The following is a 26119-nucleotide window of genomic DNA, read 5'->3' on the forward strand; positions in this document are numbered from 1 at the left end:
ATTCAACGGTACCATCCAGTCTCCGTGATCCAGGGCAGGTAGGACCTGAGCCAATGTCAACATTTTGAACTTCTCCTTTTTTAGGAAGAGTTTGAGGGACCGAAGATCTAATATAGGTCGAAGACCTTTGTCCTTTTTCGGAACCAGAAAGAAGCTGGAATAGCAACCATGACCTACTTCTGGCAACTGAACCCTCTCTATAGCTCCTGTGGCCAAAATAGCTTGCACTCCTTCGCAGAGAAGCGAAATATGATCCTCCGATATCTGACTGTATGAAGGTGGCATGGCTGGAGGAGATATCGTGAAGGGGAAGGAGTAGCCCCTTTGGACAATTTGGGCAGGTGAGGGGGTATCCTGCCACCTACTGGCTCCTGATGTACCTGCGGACTAGGAAGGCTTGGAGGCTGAGGAGGAGCCGGGGGTGGACTGGGCGACCCGCTGGCTCCCTGATCCCCGCGAACGTGGGATCCCGTGGCCACAGCCACACAGGGGCTGTACAGCGCGCGCGGGTCTGTGGCCAGGTAGAAAAGGATGCGGTTGGGTGCCCCTTCCGTAGCCACGAAAGTGACAAAAGGTGGACTGCTGGGGCCTGGGTGCGAGCGTGAGGCCAAGGAACCAGGCCGTGGCTTAGGAATCCTTAAAGCGCTCGAGCCCAAGTCCTCCTTGTCTCTGAAGAGACATGTGCCATCAAAGGGCATGTCATGTCCATCAAGGATTGCTGGACATCCCCCGAAAATCCAGATGTTCTCAGCCAGGCGTGGCGTCTCAATGCCACCGTTGATGCAACCGATCTGCCCAGAGAGTCGGTCGTATCCAGTCCACAATGAATCATGAACTTAGCTGCATCCCTCCCATCTGTTACAGCTTGGGGCAGGACAGTCCGGGCCCCTCGTTTTCAGAACTACAGGCAGCACTTGCGCGACCAGAGAGTATGAGAGCAGCTGCCCAAAAGGCATGCGGTGTGCAAGGACCGCATCCTAGGCTGTTGGAAGAAAACAACTTCTTCCCCAAATTATCCAGTCTTTTTGATTCCCTATCTGGGGGTGTGGCAGGTAATGTGCCAGATGAAGAAGAAGCCTGGATGACAAGGCTCTCAGGCATGGGGTGTTGGGTCAGGAATTTTGGGTCTGACAGCGCAGGCGGATGGTGGTGGGCAATCGTCCTATTCAAAGGAGCCCCTGTACTGGGTTTGGACCAAGCACCCAAAAGGACGTCTGTCAGTGCTTCATTGAAGGGTAAAAGGGGTTCAGAAGAGGAAGACCCGGTTGAAGCACATCGGTTAGGATGTTAGGCCTAACGTCCACAGAAGGAAGCTCGAGGTCCAGGACCTCAGCCGCCCTACTCCCCATCACAGAGTAAGAAGCACCCTCCTCTGTCGCCACGCTAGGAGGAGAGAGCATACCAGTGTCAGGGGAGAGGTCTAGTCCACTGGCATCACCCCTATCCTGTACCCAGTCCACTCTCCCCGTATCCATACCCACAAGAATAAGGGTCTGGATCAACCCTGGGCCCAGGATAGCCCATAGAGAACAGAACCGGCGTTGATCGGTGTCGTTCCGGCTCCAGGTCGTCAGGTATTAGGATGGGATCGACGTCGACTGTGGGCCCAACCGGCGTCGGGAGCGTTAACGTCTGACCCGACGCCGGGGAAGGTCGCCGTGGCACGACCGGCATCAGGATGGATCCACGATTGGATCCGGAGGGGCCTTCCGGAGCTGAGGCCAAAGCCGATGGCTTTGAAATCGAAGAGATCCCAACCAACTCACCTGTGCCCGAAGCCTCCGAAGGTGGGTCGGACCGCCCAAAAATTAGGCGCATGGCTTCGTAAAATTCTTTGAGTTGGGCGGGGGTGGCTCCAGCTCCCGGGAAGTCGGGGAAATGCGGAGCCGACCCAGAAGGCGGCGGCTCCGTTAATGGAGGTCTAGAGCGTCAACACTCTTCCCGCATTGTATCATCCGATCGACAGGGTGAAGTCGAAGAACACTTGTCTTTCTTCGACTTCTTCTTTTTGTGACCCAAATGTCCCGATGACTTGGAGGACGAAGAGTGGTGGTGACTACGCGGCTGATCTTGAGACCTTCCTCTCGAACGAGACAATGTGTGCCGCTGAGTCGAGTGTCGGCCGTCTTGAGCTTTAGGGACCGCTCCCTCAAAGCCTTTGAGTTCATGGCCCGACACTTGTAGCACGACTTTGGGTTGTAATCGCGCTCCAAACAGCATAAGAATACGAGGTGCGGATCCATCACCGACATAGTTCAGTGACAGGAGTCGCAGGGTTAGAATCCAGTCTTGTGGGATATCCCTCGACGCATCCACGAACTCGTCAAAAATATGACAAAAATGTCGATGTAGTCAAAAAATGACTGATGTAGCTCTTCTCCAGATCTGCGCGTAGGCTGACGAGGGAAGAAAAGAGAGTCGCTCTCTTCATTCTCTAGTCCAGTTTCGTCTGTTTGGCATACTGCTGCTTGTTTTGTTCATTTTCAGAAATTTTATTTTCCTGATCTATCATATGCTAAGCATAAAACAACTAGAAAAATTATAAACCTTTGTACCTCTAAACTTATTATACATAGTAATATAATCCTGTTCATTGTTCTAAAGCTAAAGAGTAATTTTAACAGGTATACTTAATGTAAATTTATGTAGCTAGACTACCTGAATTGATATTTTACCTCTCTGTAAATATGACTCATCTTTTAAATTGATTATATTGATTAAAGAAATGCAAATGGATGATTTGTATTGAAGTGGTGTTCCTGTGGAAACATGAAATAAATCAATACATTTTTGTTTGCAATTTGTAATGAATAGTTTTAGACACAAAAAAGAAAACTTAAAAAATCACTTCAAACAGGGACATGGAGCACACTGCAAGAGAATAGATTTTATTTTAACAATCAACCAAATACTCACTGCATCTTGACTGCTGTTGAGAATTCTGTTGATTTCATCAGGTACTTCCCAATGACTTAGAGAGTCACTGTCTTCATTCTCTAGTCCAGTTTCGTTTGTTTGGCATTCTGCTGCTTGTTTTGTTGGTTTTCTGAAAATTTCTTTTCCTGATCTATCAAATGCTAAGCCTAAGACAACAAGAAAAACGATAAACCTTTGTACCTCTAAACTTATTATACACAGTAATGTAAAACTGTTCATTGTTCTGAAACTAAAGAGTAATTTTAACAAGTATACTTAATGTATTAACGTTGAGTTTATCAGTGAGCTATTTCTGGAAACTGAGTTTATGATGAGATATTGTATAAGTAGAATTAACTCAGTGAATTTAGAGGATCATGGTGATGACAGCTTGAGCCATTTGCTTCACAACAGTCAACCCCAAAGGTAGTGACATCAGCATTCCCATGCAAGGCTCCCAAAATCCAGTTGCTTCAAATCATACCCATGAGTTACACAGATAAAATCCAAGAACGTGATGAATGATTTATTTGTTAAAATTACTTCAGCAACTGGGTCCTTACAGAAGACAAATTCTTCCAGCGACATGAAGAAGAGGAATAGTGTGTAATGAAGATTTCATAGGCATTCTAGAATCCTGCAGCCTGTAACACTTTATGAATGGATTAGTAGATAATGACTTGATGGTCAAGATGAATGTTCAGAGACACACCTATGTGGAGTTTTTTTGTCATCTTGTAAAGAAATGCCTCCTTGGCATTGTGACCCCTTGACTTTTTGCTTTTTATTGATGCCAGTTATGATTGAAAGTGTGCTGGGACCCTGCTAACTAGGCCCTTAGCACCAGTGTTCATTTCCTAAACTGTACCTTTGTTCCCACAATTGGCACAGCCCTGGCACACAGATACGTCCCCTGTAAATGGTGCCCCTGGTACCAAGGGCCCTGTTGCCAGGGAAGGTCTCTAATTGCTGCAGCATGTATTATGCCACCCTGGGGACTCCTCACTCAGCACATGCACTCTGCCTCACAGCTTGTGTGTGCTGGTGGGGAGAAAAAGACCAAGTCGGCATGGCACTCCCCTTAGAGTGCCATGCCCACAACCCATTGGCTGTGGCATAGGTAAGTCACCCCTCTAGCAGGCCTTACAGCCCTAAGGCAGGGTGCACTATACCACAGGTGAGGGCACAGTTGCATAAGCACTATGCCCGTACAGTGTCTAAACCAAACCTTAGTCATTGTAAGTGCAGGGTAGCCATAAATAGTATATGGTCTGAGAGTCTGTCAAATACGAACTCCATAGTTCCATAATGGCTACACTGAATTCTGGGAAGTTTGGTATCAAACTTCTCAGCACATTAAATCCACACTGTCGCCAATGTGGGATTTATTGAAAAATGCACACAGAGGGTATCTTCAAGATGCCCCCTGTATACCAGTCCAATTTCTAGTGTTAGGCTGACCAGTTCCTGGCAGCCTGCCACATCCAGACGGGTTTCTGGCCACATGGGGTGAGTGCCTTTGTCAATCTGTGGCCAGGAAGAAAACAAGTTACTTACCTGTAACTACAGTTATCCAGTATTGGTATCTTTCATAAATTCACATGCTTGAATCATCCCCGTCGTCGAAGTGGGAGTCCCACGGTACATAAAATAGCAATAAATAATAAATAATTTTTTTTTTGCCATAGGCTATAATGGAGTCAGAGCTTGCTCATATAGCCTATCCATGTCCTTTTGTGAAAGGACCCAAACCTGCCTGCTGTCCAATCAGGCACCAGCACCCTCTAGAACCTTCTCCAGAGAAGCTCCCTTCCTCAGATTTTCCAGCACGGGAGTGAAAATTTAAAAACCTGAGAGGAATGTGAGCATCAAAGGGGAGGAGGGTGGGTCGCATGTGAATTTATGAAAGATACCAATACTGGATAACTGTAGTTACAGGTAAGTAACTTGTTTTCTTATCCAGTATTGGATCTTTCATAAATTCACATGCTTGAATCTGAATAGACAGCAGTATGGTTGATAAACATTGTATCCAGCGTGGGTGGAGGGTGCGAGCATGAAGACCCTCTATCTCAATTATAGTTAATAATAATCATAATAATAATAAAATTTATAGAAAACTCATACATTTCTGAGCGTGAGTTACGAAGGAATACAGATACTCTAAGTACGTGCATATATACATATATATATATATAAATATATATATATATAAATAAATATAGATAAAATTCATCTATCTGCATACACATTAATAAGTACATACATACGTACACTTTAGATATTTCACCAGGAAACACAATAGAAACATGGTTATCTGCATCTTAAACCATATGACTATAACTAAGGAAAGGTCTCACCTTAATGAAAGAGATGGCGTAGCACAGCTTGTCCTACTAGAGAGTCTGTTCTTTGTGATGACTCCAAACAATAGTGCTGCGTAAATGAGTGTGTGGTTTTCCATGTCGCAGCCTGGCAAATTTTTTCAAGGGCAATACCTTGAAACAAAGCAGCCGATGTGGAGACTGCTCTTGTAGAGTGGGCTCTCGGGCGCCTAGTCAAGGGTTTTCCTGCCTTGGTGTGACAAAATTGGATTGTGGAAGAAATCCATCGGGCTATAGTGGCCTTGGTTACTCCTGTTCCCTGACGTCCCAGAGAATAAGATACTAGGAGTTGGTCTGATTTCCTGATGTTCTTGGTACTTTGCAGGTAAAATTTTAGGCATTGTTTAATGTCCAAAGAATGGAGAGTTCTCTCTGCTATCGTAGTAGGGTTTGGAAAAAAGGTTCGTAGAATAACTGGTTCATTGAGGTGGAATGAAGATGGAACTTTGGGAATATATCTGGGATTGGTTCGGAGCATAACGAAATCCTCAGAAAAAACTAAAAAGGGTTCTTTAGTAGTGAACGCTTGTATATCACTGACTCTTCTGGTAGAGGTGAGAGCGAGCAAGGTTGACACTTTCCAGGTGATGTACTTGAGTTCAGCTCTATGGATGGGTTCAAAAGGGGCTTTCATGAGCTGGGAGAGAACAATATTAAGGTGCCACTCTGGCGGAGGTAAGCGAACTGGAGGAAAGGTGCGGAACAGCCCTTTCATAAACTGTTTGATGACTCTGGTTGAACCAATAGACGGCATGTTAGCCGATCGTCTGTAAGAGGCTATAGCTGCTAGGTGAATCTTGACTGATGCATAGGAAAGACCAGCCTTGGTAAGGGAGAGCAGGTAAGGAAGAATTTGCTCAGGATTGATTTGAAATGGGTGAAAATTGTTCTGAGAACACCAAACACAGAACCTCTTCCATTTTAATTTGTATGTCTTATTCGTGCTCTCCGCTCGCGCTTTAGATAATATGAGCCTACATTCTTGGTCGATGTTCATATCTTGGAACTCTCTGAACTCAGGAGCCAAGCATGCAAGTGCAGTGAAGTTGGGTCGGGATGTAAGATGAGATCCTGATTCTTCGATAGAAGATTGTGGTTGCAAGGGAGACGGACTGGATTGGCTATTGACCGGAGGAGGAGCTCCGTGTACCAGTACTGCCTCGGCCACTTGGGGGCTATGAGAATGATCTTGCAGCCTTCGGTCTTCATTTTCCTGAGGAGTCTGGGAATCAGTGGAATGGGGGGAAAAGCGTATGCAAAGATCCCGGACCATCTTATCAAAAGAGCATTTCCCCACGACCCCGGGAGTGGGTATCGACTGGCATAAAACTGGCATTTGGCGTTCAGGTTGGTGGCGAACAGGTCTAGGATCGGCCGACCCCATCGTTGAAAAATGCTCTTGAGTATGGTCTGGTTGAGTTCCCACTCGTGACAGTTGTCGTCTGTCCTGCTGAGAGAGTCCGCTAGAGCATTGTTGACCCCCGCCAGGTGCTCTGCCCTGAGGCGGACGTTGTTCCGTGTGAGCCAGTTCCAGAGAGACTGAGCTTCCCTTGAGAGGGAGAGGGATCTTGTTCCTCCCTGCTTGTTGATGTAGAACATGCTTGTTGTGTTGTCTGTTCTGACTAACACGGATGATCCTGCGATGCGTGGCAGAAAAGCTTTGAGCGTAAGATGAATCGCCTTCAGTTCTAACAGATTTATGTGCATCTGTTTTTGGAGCTTGGACCATCTGCCTTGAATGCGCATGTCCTGTAAGTGGCCTCCCCATCCTTCCAGGGAGGCGTCCGTGGTGATAACGAAATCTGCTATTGATGCCAGAAAGGTTAGACCGTGGGAGAGGTGGTTGATGTGGGACCACCATTCTAACGTCTGCCGAATCCTTGGTGTGATGGTTATTAAATCGTCGAAGGATCCTTGTGACTGGGTCCATTGGAGTTGTAGTTCTTCTTGTAGAGGTCTCATCTTGAGTCTTGCCAGCGGTACTAGGACTATGGCTGAGGAAATCATGCCCAGAAGCGATTTGAATAGTCGTACTGAAACGAACTTTCTTGCGGAGATTGTGACAGCCAATTGAGTCAGCTTCTGCTGCCTTGCTAGGGTAAGATATGCCTTGTTTTGGATAGTGTCCAATTCTGCTCCCAGGAAAACTCTCCTGCGTGCGGGGAACACGACTGACTTTTGTAGGTTCACTGTTAGACCCAAACTGTTGAATAGTCTTAGGCAGGCATCTGTGGCTTTTGAGGCTAGTAGAGATGACGGAGCTTTTATGAGCCAGTCGTCCAGGTAAGGGAACACTTGGAAACCCTTGCTTCTGAGGGAGGCTGCGACTGGGGCAAGGCATTTCGTGAAGATTCTCGGAGCTGATCTGAGGCCAAATGGCAGGACTCTGAATTGATAATGGGCACCGGCTACTGAAAAACGGAGATATTTGCGATGTTTTTGGTGTATTGGAACGTGGAAGTAGGCGTCCTGGAGATCTAAGGTTGTCATAAAATCTCCAGGATTCAAGAGGTGCAAGATATCTGGCAATGTGATCATCCTGAAGGATTGTTTCAGAAGGAACTTGTTGAGCTTCCTGAGGTCTAATATAGGACGCCACTCTCCCGACTTCTTCCTTATGAGGAAAAAACGGGAGTAGAATCCGAGATCTCGTTGCTGCAGAGGAACTGCCTCTATAGCCCCTTTGGCCAGAAGGCTGAGGACTTCCGCTTGAAGCAGACGAAGGTGGAGAGAGCTGCCTGATGTTGGTGGGTGAAGCAGTGGCTTTTCTGTGAACTCCAGGGTATGACCTCTTGTCACTATATCTAGCACCCACTTGTCCGATGTTATCTTCTTCCACTCTTGGATGAAGTTGGAAATGTTTGCTCCTATTTGTTGATGTTGCGGGCATTGAGGGAGCATAGCCGGTGCCTGTGGAAGATCATTGCTTTCTGGGTTGATCTCTGGATTGTGACCCCTGTCTTCGTTTCCCTCCCTGTCTGGTATTGGAGGCAGTCGATGATTGCCTGTACTGCTGATGGTATGAAGGCCTGTACTGCGATTGCTGGTACTGTCTATGAAAGGAACCTCGAAATGAGGTGAAACCTCTTCCTCTAGCCCCTCGAAAGGGCTGCTTTCTGTACTGCAGGGTACCCAGGGACTTGGCCGTGTCTGTGTCCGTCTTAATGGTTTGAAGTGCGTCATCCACATGTTTGCCAAACAAAGATTCCCCATCGTAAGGCATGTCTAGAATCCGGGACTGCACTTCTGGTGTGAAGGATGTGGCCTTGAGCCAACCTTGTCGTCGTAAGACAGCGGCGCCCGCTAGTTGGCGGAAACCAGTAAAGGCTATGTCCAGAGCGCAGTCAATCTCTTTCGACGCACGCTCACCTTCCTGTAGGATCTTTCGTGCCTCTTCTTGCTTATTTTCTGGGATGAGGTCCAGGAAAGGTTGCATGTCGGACCACATCTGACGATCATATCGGCCTAAAATTGCTAATGAATTCGCTGCCCTGACAGTGATTGCAGACATTGAGGAGAATCTTTTGCCTATATTATCCAGTCTGCGACCTGAGGAGTGGAGATAGGCGTTGATGGATTTTTGGAGCGCCTTTGAGCAGCCTGTGAGATGACCGAATCAGGCTTTGGATGGCCAGTAAGGCATGCCGGAGAATCTTGGGTCGCCTTATATTTTTTATCCAGTTTTTGTGGAACTGGAGGAACAGTAGCCGGATTCCGCATAATCTTTGTGCCCTCGCTCCAAATGTAATCAATAATTGGAATGGACCGTACCGACTTCCGTGATTGTTCTTTGAAATCATGCAGGAAACATTCCGATTGGGAGACAGATGTTGGTAGGTGGAAACGTACTGCGGCTCTGTCCATAAGATTATGGAAACCACCTATGTCCTCGGGCGGAGAATCAGAGGGGCGAGGAGGTGGTGGAGAAGGAGTGGGGGCCAAGTAATCATCCCATTCTTCTGTAGGATGTTGTGGAGTAGAAACTTCTCCTTCTTCTTGTTCTTCTTCCCCTGAAGTGGAACCTTCATCTCTGGGGGGTGCAGCTAACACCGAGTGTGATGTTGATCTTGGAGTAGCTGGAGGAGGAGGAGCATTACCTGGCGTCACCGTAGAGACCGGCGCCGGTGGTTGACCTTCCGCTGGAAACCTTCTCCTATAATCCTGAAGCATGGATTGTAAATCCTGGATTAAGGAGGAAGGCATTTCTACGGTGTCTCTGTGTTGAGGCTCCCGTGTTTCATAGTATTGGTCCTGATGAGAGTAGTATGGTTGATACTGTTCATACTCATTCTCTTCATCGTCATCTTGATATTTGACATGGAGCTGCGAAGGGCTATGTGCATCTCCAAAAGGACCTTCGTCCGATTCCTCCCAGTCAAGAAGATGACTGGGTAGTAAAGCCGACACCTTGTTTGGAGATGTGTCGGTAGGATAAACGTCCTGTGCAGGTAGACTTCTGATGCTGACCATGGCTCGGAGAGCTGGAGACCTGGAAGAGGTAGGAATGGCCTCAACGTGTCCACTAGGCATCACTGCTGTCGATGGCGTGAAAGTTGATGCAGCCGTGGATGGTGCAGATTTTTCCGTTGACGGTGGTCTCGTCGACGGTGGAGTCGCCGACGATGGTTTTGCCGACGATGACTTCGCCGACGATGGTGTCGTCGACGGTAGTGTCGTCGACGGTAGCTTCTTTGACCCCGTCGATGGCGATAGCGCCGATGAGAATGACGTGGGTGAGGTTATAGTCGACGGGGCAGTCGTCAACGGTGCCGATGGAGTCTGGAGAGAAGGGATCGGACCCCTTACCGTCGATGTTAAGGTCGTCGACGCTGACGACGGTCTCGTCGACGATGAAGTGGAGACGGTAGATGTAGGTACCGTCGTCGTCGTCACGGTCGTCGACGGTGTCGTCGTCGTTGTTCTAATTTTCAGAGTCATCTTTCCAGAAGTAGAAGGCTCTGAAGAAGGAGATAGATGGTAAGACTCCTTCTTTTGAAGAGGAGAGGAAGGCTCAGAGGAGACTGAAGTCTGTAAGCCCTTCCCATGATGAGATTTCTGCCTCTTTCTGGATTTCTCTATGTGGCCTAGGTCCTCAGATCTGGACCTTTTATGTGGCCTCTCTGACCCACTCTCCTCACCTGAAGTACAGGATTTGGCCTGTAACCATGTCAGAAGTCTGCCCTCCCGGTCTTTGAGGGTCTTTGTGAAGAAGGTGCGACATATTTTGCAGTCCTTAACCTGATGTGGGTAGAGACAGTACAAACATTCTTTATGTGGGTCATCCACATGGAGCCTTTTCTTCCCACAGGTCTTGCAAGGGCGGAAAAGGCCTTTTCTAGAAGAATCTGACATATTTGAAGCTTTCTTGAGAGAAAATCTCTGAAGTAGAAGAAAAAACTGAGCAGAGCTCAGGGAGACTCCCTTCACACGACGTGCGGTAGAAAATCTGAGGAAGGGAGCTTCTCTGGAGAAGGTTCTAGAGGGTGCTGGTGCCTGATTGGACAGCAGGCAGGTTTGGGTCCTTTCACAAAAGGACATGGATAGACTATATGAGCAAGCTCTGACTCCATTATAGCCTATGGCAAAAAAATATTTATTTATTATTTATTGCTATTTTATGTACCGTGGGACTCACACTTCGACGACGGGGATGATTCAAGCATGTAAATTTATGAAAGATCCAATACTGGATAACAAAGCCTGTACTCGTTGGAGGTGCTTCTCACCTCCCCCTGCAGGAACTGTAACACCTGGAGGTGCGCCTCAAAGGCTCAAACCTGGTGTTACAGCGCCACAGGGCACTCCAGCAAGTGGAGAAGCCTGCCCCTCCGGACACCCCCCCCACTTTTGGCGGCAAGTCCGGAGGAAATAATGAGAAAAACAAGGAGGAGTCACCCACCAGTCAGGACAGCCCCTAAGGTGTCCTGAGCTGAGGTGATACCTGCCTTAAGAAATCCTCCATCTTGAGTTTGGAGGATTCCCACAATAAGCCCCCCTCCCCAAAGGGAGGAGGCACAAACAGGGTGTAGCCACCCTTCAGGACAGTAGCCATTAGCTACTGCCCCCCAGACCTAAACACCCCCCTAAATTGAGTATTTAGGGTCGACCCTGAACCCAGGAAATCAGATTCCTGCAAACTGAAGAAAGAAGAGGGACTGCTGACCTGAAAGTCCCCCAGACGACGGAGACAAATGACTTGGCCCCAGCCCTACCAGCCGGTCTCCAGACTCAAAGTACCTGCACAGCTACGCATCCAGCGGGACCAGCGACCTCGGAGGAATCAGAGGACTGATCTGCACCTAAAGGACCAAGAACCTCCCACGGACAGTGGCTCTGTCCAAAAACAGCAACAAGAAACCAACTTTAAAGAGACTCTTGCCTCACTCCGGAAGCGTGAGACTTCACACTCTGCACCCAACACCCGAGGGTCGAGTTCTGGAGAACCAACACCGCAAAGAGGACTCCCAGGCGACTCCAATGATGTGGACATCCTGCGTCAACCTCCCTGCACCCCCACAGCGACGCCTGCAGAGAGGATCCAGAGGCTCCCCCTGACCGGGACTGCCTGGTAACAAAGGAACCCAACTGTGATATATACTTATATATATATAATATATATATGTATATATATCTGCATAGTGTTGTTAGTATTTGTTTACATATGGAAATTCCCATATAATATTGTTGGTATGTTCCTACTCCCCTCTACTCTTCCTTCCATCTGTTTGGTGTCTCCAGAATGTAGAATGCTGTGGCTGGAGATTTTAGAGGAGAGCGGTTGTGAGCAGTGGAAGCAGGTCTTGTTGGTGGATGGAGTTTCTATTTCTAGGATTTAACTTGAAATAAACCTGTAGCAGATTACAATCATCAGCTTTGCATTCTCCTTCTCCGTCGTGGATTAACAGGAGATACTACATTTTGGCGACGAGGAATTTTTTTTGGGATGCAGATCCCTGTGAAACTTCAGAAAGTTCCGAAACTTCAACACCTTTCAGTATCTTTTAATTGACGTTTTGAAGATAAGGTACTGTGCCGTCATTTTTTGTTTACCTTCTTATTAAACATTTTCTTTTCTCTTAGTTTTTCTTCCCTGACTTTACGGTTGCCTCACGTGCACTGTTTACTTTTGTGCGCTCCTGCACGCGTTCTTTCCTGGCAACTGTTTCTACAGCTGCTCATGCTCACGGGCGTACTTGGAAGAAGCATACGCGCATTGTTTACTCTTGCGCGCTTCCTCACGCGCCTTTCCCTGCCAACTGTTTCCACAGTTGCTCAGGACTCCAAGGATTCTCGGAAGCTGCTGACGCTGTCTTCCGCATTCTTCTCGCTCCCCACTTCGCGTGAGATGTATCCTAGCAACGCTGGTTCCTGCTATTAAGGCTGGCTTCACTGATAAAATTTGGCAGCGCTACATTTTATATTGTGCGGTTTGGTCCTCTATCTTTACAGTGATTTGGGAATTTTATTTTGGTATTGCAGCACCTTTATCTTCAGCACCTTATAATTTTACTGCATTTTCCAGCACTTTTTCTAGGCAACTGCATTTTCACGTTGCTTAGTTTTTGGTTCTCACTGCAGTGTTACAAGTTTTAAACCTTCTTTATTTTCTACTGTTTTCTTGTGGATTTGGACAACCAAAATGCGGAACATTGCTCCACCTCAATTTTTTCTTGCTCTTCCTGGAGATCCTCCTATACCTTGGCATAAATGGAAGAAAGTTTTTCTGACATATATGTGTGTTTCTGGCAATAATGTATCTTCTGAGAGAAAAAAATCTGTTTTACAACATTGCCTAGGTGCTGAGGGCCAGGAGATTTTGGAAACTCTACCTGCCATTGTATCTTCTGAAGGTGCTGAGGGCGACAATTCCCTGAATGACTTTGAGGCTACTTAGATTGGACAAACATTTTCAACCAAAGATTTCAATTATTTTACAACGTTACTATTTTGGAAAACGTAAGCAGAATGAGGATTAATCCATTGAGGACTTTGTGACTGCTTTACGTAAACTTGCGTCGTCTTGCAACTTTGGAGAAAACCTTGAGGAGCGCATTAGAGAACAATTTATGCTGGAATATAAATGCGTCAAAGTTAGAGAAGCCTTATGGGCGAAAAATGACCCGACCTTGGATGAAGTTTTAACTGTTGCAAAACAAGTGGAACATTCCTTGTCTTGTATAGAGAATTTGAGAAAATCGAGAAGCGTTTCAGTTGATGTTCAAGTACTTGATGTTAAATCTAAGAATAAGACTCAAGCAAGTAATAGAGCAAGGTTGTTATGTTTTAGATGTGGCTCTACAGCTCATCTTGCCAATAGTAAAGATGTCCTGCTATTTATGTCACCTGTAACAAGTGTGCTAAGAAGGGTCATTATGCCAAATGTTGCAAATCGTTAGCTAAAACCAGGGTTAAGGTTCAAGAAATTGAATGTGATGAAGATAGGGACTTTGTTCTTCGAATTGTCAATGATGTCAATTGTGTCACCAATGTACGATGTGAATAAACTTCTGACACTGTTGAGGTGAATGGTATATCCGTATCCATGATGAGGGATGCAGGTGTAAAACTTTCTCTCATCTCTGTTTCTGATTTTACAAGGCATTTTCTGGGGAAAGTTTCTCTACTGGATCCTGATGTCATCCCGTACAGTTATGGTGGCAAACCCATCAAGTTGAAAGGTTATTTTGAGGCCACCATTATTTTCAAGTGGAACTCTATTTTTGGCAAAATATCTGTTCCTGTTGTTGGTGACACAATCTTAAGTTGGCCACATCAACAAATGCTAGATATTATATTGAATCCCAATTCTGTTCCTCAAGTGCTAGCTCAGAATGTGTGTAATATCAAAGAGGAACTTATGAGTGAATTTTCTGATGTGTTTGACACTAAGATTGGATGTATTACAGGTTATAAACATCGCATTTGTTTGAAGAAAGGCTCCCAACCAGTAGTGTGTAAGGTCAGGAAAATTCCTTTTACTTTACTTGACAAAGTAAGGTTGGAACTACAAAAATTGGAATCTGAGGGAATAATTGAAGAAGTTGAGGCTGCACAATGGATTGCCCCAATTGTAGTTGCTATGAAAAAATCTGGTGACATCAGGCTTTGTGTGGACCTCAGACACCTCAACAAAGCTGTCATTGAAGACAAATTTACGCTACCTAATATAAGTGAAATGGTCAGTTTGCTAGGAGATGCTAAATATTTCACCACTTTAGATTTAAGTTCTGCTTATCACCTGGTTCAATTAAGTGAAGAATCAAAACTGTTAATGTCATTTATCACTCCTTTTGGTGTTTTTAAGTTTAACAGGATGCCTTTCGGTTTATGTTCAGCGGCTTCTGTATTTCAAAGACTTATGTATGACATTCTTGGTAAGACAGATGGGGTAAGGTTTTGTCAGGAAGATGTTCTCATTTTCACCAACACTCTTGAACAACATTGTGTTGAAGATAAAAGACGTTTTGCTAATTTTTCGCCGCAAAGGCATCACGCTAAAGGGAGAGAACTGCAAGTTTGTTTGTTCAGAAATTTCATATCTAGATCATGTGATTTCTGCTGATGGTGTGAAACCGAAAAAAGATATGGTTAAAACTATTATTAATTTAACTGATCCTGTGAAAAAAGATGATGTGCAGGCTTTCTTGGGTATGGCTGAGTTTTACTCTAAGTACGTTCCTAATTTTGTCAGTATATCCATTTGCATTAGAGGTCTACTCAAGAAGGGTGTGGAGTCTGTGTGGTCTGATGAGTGCAAGAGGGAGTTTGTTGATTTAAAAAATGCATTGTCCTCTGCTCAGTGCCTCAGTAGCTTTCGCCCAGGTTTACCCTGCTGCATTATTACGGATGCATCAGATAAAGGCTTAGGCTGTGTGCTTAAGCAGTTGTGTGATCGTAAAGATATCACCATTGCGTTCGCTTCCCGAGCTCTAAGAGGAGATGAGTCCAGATATTCCACCATTGAGAAAAAGGCATTGGCTGTTGATTGGGCGATAAAGAAATGTAAGCAATTTTTGTGGGGGTCTCACTTTGTGGTACAGTCTGATCACAAGCCTTTCCAGGAGGTTTTTTGACAAGAAAGGTTTAGATTGCATTTCTACGTGCATTTGTAAGTGGATTGTTGGCCTTCAAGATTTCCAATTTTCTGTTAAATATGTTCCTGGATATAAAAATAGAACAGCAGATTGCTTGTCAAGGTTGCAATCGGGTTCTTGGGATCAAGGTGTTGACCACAATTAGTGGTGGATTGATGAAGAGGTCAAGGTTTGTGTTGTGACAGATGGTTGCATTTCAAAGATTGAATGGATGATGGAGTTAAATAAAGATCAAGTTTTAGGATGAGTCAAGGAGTTGTTAGAATCTGATCGCACCTCGGTCGATTGTGAAAAGAATGATTTGTTCGAAAAAGTTTGGAATGAGTTATCTGTTGAGAACGGTTTAGTTCTAAGAGCTGGGAGATTGATTCCTCCGTCTGGTTTACGTGAAAAATTGTTAGGACTTGCACATTCAGGCCACCATGGTATTTGCAAGACCAAAGAACGTCTAAGAGGTACGTATTTGGTGGCCAGGCATAGATTTGTCAGAGATTGTATGGAATGCACATTTGCTTATAAGTTCCAAATGTAGATCTCACCCTATGTAACTTAGGGAAATTCCAACAGATGTGTGGGATGAAGTGGCTTTGGACATTATGGGGCCTGTAATTTGTGGTTCTGTTTCAAAATATGTTGTGGTATTAATGGACATGTTGTCTCGCTGGCCAGAGATCTTGATTACATCTGATATAACCTCTCGGTCTATAATTAATTTTCTTGCAGGAGTGTTTGCCAGAGAAGGTAATCCCAAGGTCATTATAACAGATAATGGTGTTCAGTTCACTTCAAAGCAAATGTGTGATTTTTTTATTGTCCAGAGATATTGTACATAAAAAATGTGCTGTGTACCATCCTGAATCTAATGGGATAGCTGAACGTTTTAATAGAACCCTAAAGGAATCTATTCAGGTAGCTAAATTAGCAGGGCATAGTTGGATGGATGCAGTAAAATTCAAGGTGGAAAGTTATGGGTACACTCCTCATTCCAGTAATGGTCAATCACCTTTTGTACTGTTCAGGAAAAGGGTACCTCACATAAAGAGAATATTGAAAATCTTGCTTTCGCTAGGGAGAAGATTCTGCAAGAGAAAAGAAAAAAAACATATGATCTTCGCAAATCTGTTAGAAGTTTGGTTGTTGCAGTAGGAGACTCCGTTAAGATTAAACTACCAGAGAGGATCCGCACTGGGCATTCTCACCATAGTAAAACATTTAAAGTTATTAAAGTGTTTAAGGGTGCTATCAAAGTAGATGATGGACGTATTTGGAATTTGAATAGGGTTGTCAAAGTGTGACAATTTGTTTTGGTTTTTCTTTCTCTCTGTTTCTTTGTTTTTGGTTTTTTTGTTATAAAGGGGGGGGGGGGGTAGTGTGAAATATACTTAGTATTTGTTTACAAATGGGAATTTCCATAATATTGTTGGTATGTTCCTGCTCCCCTCCACTCTTCCTTCCATCTGTTTGGTGTCTCCAGAATGTAGAATGCTATGACTGGAGATTCTAGAGGAGAGCGGTTGTGAGCAGTGGAAGCGGGTCCTGTTGGTGGATGGAGCTTCTATTTCTAGGATTTAACTTGAAATAAACCTGTAGCAGATTACAATCATCGGCTTTGCTTTCTCCTTCTCCGTCGTGGATTAACAGTAGATACTACACCGATGCCTGGACAACGCTCTGCACGATCAGCCCCCAGGACAGAGAGGAACCAACCACCGGTGCAGGAGTGATCAGCAGGCGGCCCTCATCCTAGCCCAGTTGGTGGCTGACCCGAGAAGCCCCCCTGTGTCCTGCCTGCATTGCCAGATTGACCCCCGAGTCCCTCCATTACTTTCAACGCAAAATCCAAAACCTACTTTGCACACTGCACCCGGCCGCCCCTGTGCCTCTGAGGGTGTATTTTGCGTGCCTGTGTCCCCCCCCCTCACCCCCCCCCCCCAGTGCTCTACAAACCCCACCTCCCGAGGACGCAGGTACTTACCTGCTAGGAGAATGGAACCGGACACCCCTGTTCTCCATTGGCGCCAATGTTATTTGGGCCTTACTTTGACCTCTGCACCTGACCGGCCCTGTGTTGCTGGTGATGGGTGTTTGGGGGTTAACTTGAACCCCCAACGGTGGGATGCCTATGCCCAGGAGACTGAACTTTTACGTGCTTTACTTACCTGCAAAACTAACTATTACTTACCTCCCCCAGGAACTGGTGATTTTTGCACTATGTCCACTTTTAAAATACCTTATTGCCATTTTTGCCAAAACTGTGCATCTTACTGTTTTAATGCAAAGTTCCATACTCACCTGTGTGAAGTACCTTACAAGTTATGTACTTACCTAAATTCGGAATCTTGTGGTTCTAAAATAAATTAAGAAAATAATATTTTTCTATATATAAACCTATTGGCCTGGAGTTAAGTCTTTGAGTGTGTGTTCTAATTTATTGCCTGTGCGTGTACAACAAATGCTTAACACTACCCTCTGATAAGCCTACTGCTCGACCACACTACCACAAAATAGAGCATTATTATTATCTAATTTTGACACTATCAACCTCTAAGAGGAACCCTTGGACTCTGTGCACACTATTTCTCACTTTGAGATAGTATATACAGAGCCAACTTCGTACACTGGCAGCAGCGATGTTGTAAGGAAATGCCTCATTGGCATGGTTACCCCTTGACTTTTTGCCTGTGCTGATGCTAAGTTATGATTTGAAAGTGTGCTGGAACCCTGCTAACCAGGCCCCCGCACCAGTGTTCTTTCCCTAAACTGTACCTTTCTCTCCATAATTGGCACAACCCTGGCACTCAGGTAAGTCCCTAGGAACTGGTACCCCTGGTACCAAGGGCCCTGATGCCAGGAAAGGTCTCTAAGGGCTGCAGCATGTCTTATGCCACCCTGCGGACCCCTCAGCCAGCACATGCACACTGCCTCACAGCTTGTGTGTGCTGATGGGGAGAAAATGACTACGTCGACTTGGCACTCCCCTAAGAGTGCCATGCCAACCTCACACTGCCTGTGGCATTGGTAAGTCACCTGGTATCAAACTTCTCAGCACAATAAAAGCACACTGATGCCAATGTGCAATGTATTGTAACATACACCCAGGGGGCATCTTACAGATGCCCCCTGAATACCTACCCGACTTCTAGTGTAGGCTGACCAGTTTCTGCCAGCCTGCCACACACTAGACATGTTGCTGGCAACATGGGGTGAGTGCCTTTGCCACTCTGTGGCCAGGAACAAAGCCTGTACTGGGTGGAGGTGCTTCTCACCTCCCCCTGCAGGAACTGTAACACCTGGCGGTGAGCCTCAAAGGCTCACCCCTTTTGTTACAGCGCCCCAGGGCAACCCAGCTAGTGGATATGCCCGCCCCTCCGGCCACTGCCCCCACTTTTGGCAGCAAGGAGGAGTCACCCGCCAGTCAGGACAGCCCCTAAGGTGTACTGAGCTGAGGTGACCCCTACCTTGAGAAATACTCCATCTTGAGTTTGGAGGATTCCTCCAATAGGATTAGGGATGTGCCCCCCTCCCCAGAGGGAGGAGGCACAAAGAGGGTGTAGCCACCCTCAAGGCCAGTAGCCATTGGCTACTGCCCTCCCAGACCTAAACACACCCCTAAATTCAGTATTTAGGGTCTCCCCAGATCCCAGATAATCAGATTCCTGCTACCTGAAGAAAGAAGAAGGACTGCTGACCTACAAGCCAGGAGAGGAGGAGGAAGGCGACAACTGCTTTGGCCCCAGCCCTACCGGCCTGTCTCCAACTTCGAAAACCTGCAACCAGTGAATCCTCAGAGGACTAAAGGACCAGGAAACTCCTATGAACAGCGACCCTGTTCAAAACCAGCTACTTCTTTGCAACAAAGAAGCAACTTTCCAAGACTGCACGTTTTCCGCCGGAGGTGTGAGACTTCACACTCTGCACCCGACGCCCCGGCTCGAGATCCAGAGAACAAACACCTCAGGGAGGACTCCCTGGCAACTGCTAGCCCGTGAGAAACCGGAGATGACCCCCCTGAGCACCCACAGCGATGCCTGCAGAGAGAATCCAGAGGCTCCCCCTGACCGCGGTTGCCTGTAACAAGGGACACGACACCTGGAACCAACACTGCACCCACAGCCCCCAGGACCTGAAGGAACCGAACTTCGACGCAGGAGTGACCCTCAGGCAACTCTCTGCCTTGCCCAGGTGGTGGCTGTCCCGAGATGCCCCCCCTGTGCCTGCACCGCTAGAGTGACCCCCGGGTCCCCCCATTGTTTCCTACCTGAAACCCGACACCTGCTTTGTACACTGCACCCGGCCACCCCTGTGCCGCTGAGGGTGTGTTTTGTGTGTCTACTTGTGTCCTTCTCAATGCTCTACAAAACCCCCCTGGTCTGCCCCCGAGGACGCAGGTACTTACCTACTTACCTGCTGGCAGACTGGAACCGGAGCACCCCTATTCTCCATAGGCACCTATGTGTTTTGGGCACCTCTTTGACCTCTGCACCTGACCGGCCCTGATCTGCTGGTGTGATAACTTTTGGGTTGCCTTGAACCCACAGCGGTGGGCTGCCTAGGCCCCAAAACTGAGACTTCTAAGTGTTTTACTTACCCCCTAATCTAACCTTTACTTACCTCCCCCAGGAACTGTTGATTTTTGCACAGTGTCCACTTTGAAAATAGATTATTGCCATTTTTACAAAGACTGTACATGATATTGTTTCCATTCAAACTTCATAAAGTATCTAAGTGACGAACCTTACATTTAAAGTGTTTAATGTAAATCTTGAACCTGTGGTTCTAAAATAAAATATATTTTTCAATATAAAAGCCTATTAGCCTGAAGTAAGTCTTTGAGTGTGTGTTCCTCATTTATTGCCTGTGTGTGTACAACAAATGCTTAACACTACTCCCTGATAAGCCTACTGCTCGACCACACTACCACAAAACAGAGCATTAGAATGATCTAATTTTGCCACTATCAACCTCTAAGGGTATCTAAAGGCAGGGGTCACCTCAGCTCAGGGCACCTTAGGGGCTGTCCTGAACTGGTGGGTGACTCCTCCTTGTTTTTCTTATTATCTCCTCCGCCTTTGCCGACAAAAGTGGGCGCTGTGGCCGAAGGGGCGGGTATCTCCACTTGCTGGGATGCCCTGGGGCGCTGTAACAAAAGGCATGAGCCCTTTGAGGCTCACCGCCAGGTGTTACAGTTCCTGCAGGGGGAGGTGAGAAGCACCTCCACCCAGTACAGGCTTTGTTCCTGGCCAGAGTGTGACAAAGGCTCTCACCCCATGTGGCCAGAAACTCGTCTGGTTGTGGCAGGCTGACAGAAACTGGTCAGCCTAGCACTAGGAGTCGGACTGGTATTCAGGGGGCATCTCTAAGATGCCCTCTGGGTGTATTTTACAATAAATCCCACACTGGCATCAGTGTAGATTTATTGTGCTGAGAAGTTTGATACCAAAGTTCCCAGATTTCAGTGTAGCCATTATGGAACTGTGGAGTTTGTAACTGACAGACTCCCAGACCATATATTCTTTATGTCTACCCTGCACTTACAATGTCTAAGGTTTGGCATAGACATTGTAGTGGCATATTGCTCATGCAACTATGCCCTCACCTGTGGTATAGTGCACCCTGCCTTAGGGCTGTAAGGCCTGCTAGAGGGGTGACGGATAAGTTACTTACCTGTAAATCCTAGTTCTCTTCCAGAGGTATCCTCATCAAAGTCATAAACATTGAATATTCCAGCCCTTGTGCGGGGACCCCGGAGCATATATAAAATACACACATATTATACATGTGTAAAAACAGCAATGCAGGCTATAATGTTAAAACAGGCTAAAATGCTTTATTTCTATGAAGTTTTTTTTTTTTATATTATAAAATTACAATAGAGAATAAATATCTACCTAAGCCCCCAAAACTGGGCTTAGGGAAGTAAGCAGCAGTAAACTCTAGAGAAAAAGAGAAAAAACTACATTGAAAAACAATGGAGCATTCTTAGCCAATAGGCTGCATGCAGGTTAACACAGGAGAACCATAAAAACTTTGGCACCGTGCCTTTAAGACCCTGAGCACCTCCAGTATCCCACCATGCCTCAGGGGTGAAGGAAAGGTGACAGTTGGTTCACAGTTAGGTCAGTACTTTTTTACGGTGACAATCTGTGTAACTGATTCGAAAAACAGTCTGTCCTGCACTTCTAGGAGACGTGAGTCCGGGGAGGAGGGTGGGTTGTTTATGACTTTGATGAGGATACCCCTGGAAGAGAACTAGGATTTACAGGTAAGTAACGTATCCTTCTCTTCCAGGGGATCCTCATCAATAGTCATAAACATTGAATAGATTAGCAAGCCCATCCCTAAACTCTGCGGACTGTCTAATAGAAGTGCAGGAATAGATACACGTTATGCAAATAAATTTCTCAGAGAGGCCTGCCCCACTTGGGCATCCGCTCTTGCATCTGAGTCCAAACAGTAATGTCTAGTAAACGTATGTACAGACTTCCATGTAGCAGCCTTACAAATCTCAGATATTGGAACATTGTTAAGGAGGGCAGCAGTAGCCGCTTTTCCCCTTGTGGAATGCGCTTTAGGCCTAGCTAGTAATTGTTTATTAGCCAGCTGGTAAGTATTAACAATACAAGAAACTATCCATCTTGATATAGTTTGTTTAGATGCTGCCTCTCCTGTCCTCAAATGACCATAATTTACAAACAATCGGTTGGAATGTCTAATCGATTTTGTTTTATCCAAATACAATTTCAGCACTCTTTTCAAGTCTAAGGAGTGCAATGCTTTCTCTGCCGGAGTCTCCGGATTGGGAAAGAAAGTTGGTAAAGATATAGTCTGATTGATATGGAATTCTGACACCACTTTCGGAAGGAAAGATGGATGAGTTCGCAGAACCACTCTATTGTCGTGAAAAACCGTGTACGGTTCTTTGGAAGACAAAGCCTGAATTTCGCTGACCCTCCTCGCCGAAGTAATGGCCACCAAAAAAAGCCATCTTCCACGTAAGGTGTTGTAAAGAGGCCTTGTGTATAGGCTCAAAAGGAGGGCCCATAAGTTTTGACAATACTATGTTCAGTTCCCATGGAGGAGATGGTCTCCGAATGGGCAGAAAAACTTTTTTCAAACCTTCTAAGAAATCCTTGACTACAGGTTTCGTAAAGAAGGATTCCTGAGAAGGTGACTTACGATAGGCTGTAATGGCAGACAAAATGTACCTTAATGGATGATACCTGCAGACCGGACTTTGCCAGATGAAGTAAATAGGACAGTATGACATCCTCCTGAGCCCGTATGGGGTTCTGGCCTTGTTGACAGCACCATATGTAGAATCTTTTCCACTTAAAAGCGTAAGAACGCCGCGTGGAAGGTCGTTTGGACTCTTTCAAGATGTTCATACACTCCTGTGAGAGCCCTAGGTGCCCATACTGCACGAATTCAGGAGCCATGCTGTTAAGCTCAGAGAGGGTAGGTTGGGATGCAGAATGCTGCCCTCCATTCTGCTCAGAAGATCCGGTCTGCACGGCAGCCTCCTGTGAGGTTTTCGGATAGGTTGAGGAGATCTGTGTACCAGAATTGACGGGGCCATTGTGGTGCTATGAGAATCATTCTGGTTCTGGATCTGTAAAGTTTGTTGATCACTGCCGGTATGAGGGGAATCGGTGGAAAGGCTTAGAGAAATATCCCTGACCAGTCGATCAACAGGTCATTCCCTCGAGATCCCGGACGGTAGAACCTGGATGCGAAGTCTGGGCATTTCTTTTTTACTTCGTCTGCGAAGAGATCCAATTGAGGTCGACCCCATTGAGCGAAGATGTATTCGACGACTTCGCCGTGTAGGACCCAATCGTGTGCGTCCTCTAGGTGTCTGCTCAGGAAATCTGCTTCCACGTTTTGTTGACCTGGCAGGTGAACCGCTGTAAGTGACATTCCTCTGGCCAGGAGCCAATGCCATATCGTTTGGGACTCTCGAGATAGGGGTAGGGATCTCGTTCCCCCCTGTTTGTTCAAATAATACATCGTGGTTGTATTGTCCGTTTGTATTAGGAGAGTTTTCCCCTGAATCAATGGTGTGAAAGACTTGAGAGCCAGATGGACCGCTCAGAGTTCCAGCAGATTGATGTGGTACTGCTTTTCCTTGTCTGACCACAGGCCTTGAGCTTGAAGGGGACCCAGATGAGCCCCCCATCCCTGAAGAGACGCATCCGTTACGAGAGTGTCGGATGGAACTACCTGGTGAAACGGAGCACCTATTGACAGGTGAGGTCTGTGCATCCATCATTTCAATGACTGAAGTGCCGCTGCCGGTAGTCGCACTCTGTCCTCCCAGCGACCTGTCCTTTGGCTCCAGTTGCTCTCCAATGCCTCTTGGAGAGGCCTCATGTGCAGTCTGGCATTTGGGACAATGAAGATGCATGATGCCATGGAGCCCAGCAGCGAGGTCACCTGACGTGCCGTAGGTGCGTTGGATTTCAACAGGTCCTGACACTTCCTGTCTATTGAGGATAGTCGTTCCTCCAAAGGATACAGTCTTTGGAGTTCTGTGTTTATTATAGCTCCCAGGTAGTGAAGGTTCTGTGTTGGAATCAATGTTGACTTTTGGGAATTGACCTGAAGACCTAGAGACTCGCAAACCCTGAGCACAATGTCCCGATGGCTTCTCGCCTGCTCCGGAGAAGAAGCCTTCAGTAACCAGTCGTCTAGGTATGGGTAGATTAATATCTTTTGTTTTCGAAGATGTGCCGCTACCACCGCCATACATTTCGAGAAGACGCATGGGGCAGATTTCAGGCCAAATGGTAGAACTCTGAACTGGTAATGCTGTGACGCTACTTGGAAGCGCAAGAATTTCCGATGCTTGGGAGCTATTGGGATGTGAAAATATGCATCCTGCAGGTCGATGGAGCACATCCAGTCTCCCTGATGTAGTTGAGGGAAAATCTGGTGAAGCGCTAGCATCCTGAACTTCTGTTTTCTTATGTATTTGTTCAGCAGCCGTAAGTCCAGAATTGGTCTGAAGACGCCCTCTCGGCCCTTTATCGCCACCAGAAAATAACGGGAGTAAACCCCCTTTCCTCTGTGCGCAGGTGGAACCCTTTCTATGGCATTCTTTTGTGAGAGGGCGAGAGCCTCTTTGCGCAGCAGGCTGAGATGAGATGGATTGTATTTGGCTGGTGGCAGGTGTGGTGGAGGCTGTTTGAAAAGAAGAGAGTAGCCATTTTCGACAATATTGAGCACCCATTTGTCTCTTGTGATAGAGTGCCACTCGTGAAGATAACCTGCAATACTTCCCCCCACCGGAGTGGTGTACAGTGTCGAGGGAAGCGAGATCTCATTGTTTGGCCGGCGCTTTCGGTGTGGACTGATGAGGTCTACTTGACCCTCGCTCCCTTGTGTTCCTTCGCTGAAAAAGAGGGCGTCCCTGCCGTTGTTGTGGCCTCTGGGACCAGTGAGGGGATTGAACCCTCTGCTGGAAAGGGCGCCTGTCATAAGGCCTATACCTTCTCCTGAAATCTTTCTTCCTTTCCAGGCCTACGGCCCTCATGGTGTCCACCTCGGTCTTCATGCGGGCCATTTCCTCGTCTGCATGGGTACCGAACAGCGAGTTCCCGGCGAATGGGAGATTCAGGATGCGCTGTTGTGCTTCTTGTTTTAACCCAGTCAGCCTCAGCCAGGAAGACATTCTTGCACAGGTTCCATGTGCATACCCATGTGCAGCTAGATCCGCCCCATCTGCCGCCGCGCTGATAACCTGGTTGGATACCAGGCATCCCTCCTGCAAGATCTCTTGAAAATCTTGTCTGTCTTCTCTGGGCAATTTCTCTGTGAATCTATTGAGGGAGTCCCACAGAGAACGGTCATACCTGCCCAGGAGTGCAGAAGCACTGGAGACTTTCATTGCCGAAGCTGCCGTACCGCACATCTTTCTCCCCAGAGAGTCTAGATGCCTGCTCTCTTTATCCGGGGGGACCGTGGAGGATGATGCCACCGAGTGGGTTTTTCGGGCTGCGGCCAATATCACAGAGTCCGGTGGTGGATCCTTTCTTAGGAACAGAGGGTCCTGTTCGGGAGCCTTATATTTTTTCAGAATCCTAGCCGGGGCAGATTTGAGCGTAGCTGGGGCCAGAAAAGTGTCCATGGTTGGCTGCAACAAACCAGGCACTAGAGGCAGTAGCTTTTTTGACGCTGATCTATGCTGCAGAGTCTCGAAGATGACTGACGAGGAGGTAGATGGCTCTGGAACCTCTATGTTTAATTTCTGCGCTCCCCTTAACAGCACCTCGTTAAACGTCGTAATGTCATCCACCGGTGAGACCCTAGCAGGTGGAGAATCTGTTAGGGTGGGGGAGTAACGCCCGACAGATGATCCTGAAGACGACCAAGAGGGTGATCTTCTTCGTGAACGAGACCTGGATCGCCGCTAAGAACGAGACCTGCTGCGAGACGCTGTAGCAGAGCGCCCAGGTCTCACGGTCGGTTGACGAGGAACAGAACGAGCCCGTCCTGCCCTTGCTGTCGGTGATGGTGTTCTTGGAAGGGAGGCAGTAGGCGAGTACATTCGCGAATACTGCGAATCCGGGGAGGCCGCTGGTCTGTTAAGGCTCTCTAGCCATCTTGGAGATAGGTTGATGGGCGAAACATGCCCAGATGATGCCGCTCTTGACCGAGATGAGTCGCTCGGTATGAAGACCACGGGAGATGGTGCGGCCTTGTCTGTTGGCGAAGGGCGATGTTCTA

At 46.8% G+C, this 26119-nt stretch overlaps 1 protein-coding gene across 6 annotated transcripts in view; it reads right to left on the reverse strand.

The window, feature by feature from the left end:
- The window catches only part of CPLANE1 (ciliogenesis and planar polarity effector complex subunit 1), a 1992329-nt gene that overhangs the window by 22292 nt on the left and 1943918 nt on the right, over positions 1-26119 (reverse strand). For all 6 annotated transcript variants that reach the window (XM_069221234.1, XM_069221235.1, XM_069221236.1 and 3 more), the window contains one exon: positions 2917-3083. In XM_069221234.1, the coding sequence (XP_069077335.1) occupies positions 2917-3083 (167 nt within the window). The remainder of the gene's footprint in view (positions 1-2916; positions 3084-26119) is intronic.

The sequence above is a fragment of the Pleurodeles waltl genome, chromosome 1_1, assembly GCF_031143425.1.
Source record: "Pleurodeles waltl isolate 20211129_DDA chromosome 1_1, aPleWal1.hap1.20221129, whole genome shotgun sequence".
NCBI classification, from domain to species: Eukaryota; Metazoa; Chordata; class Amphibia; order Caudata; family Salamandridae; genus Pleurodeles; species Pleurodeles waltl.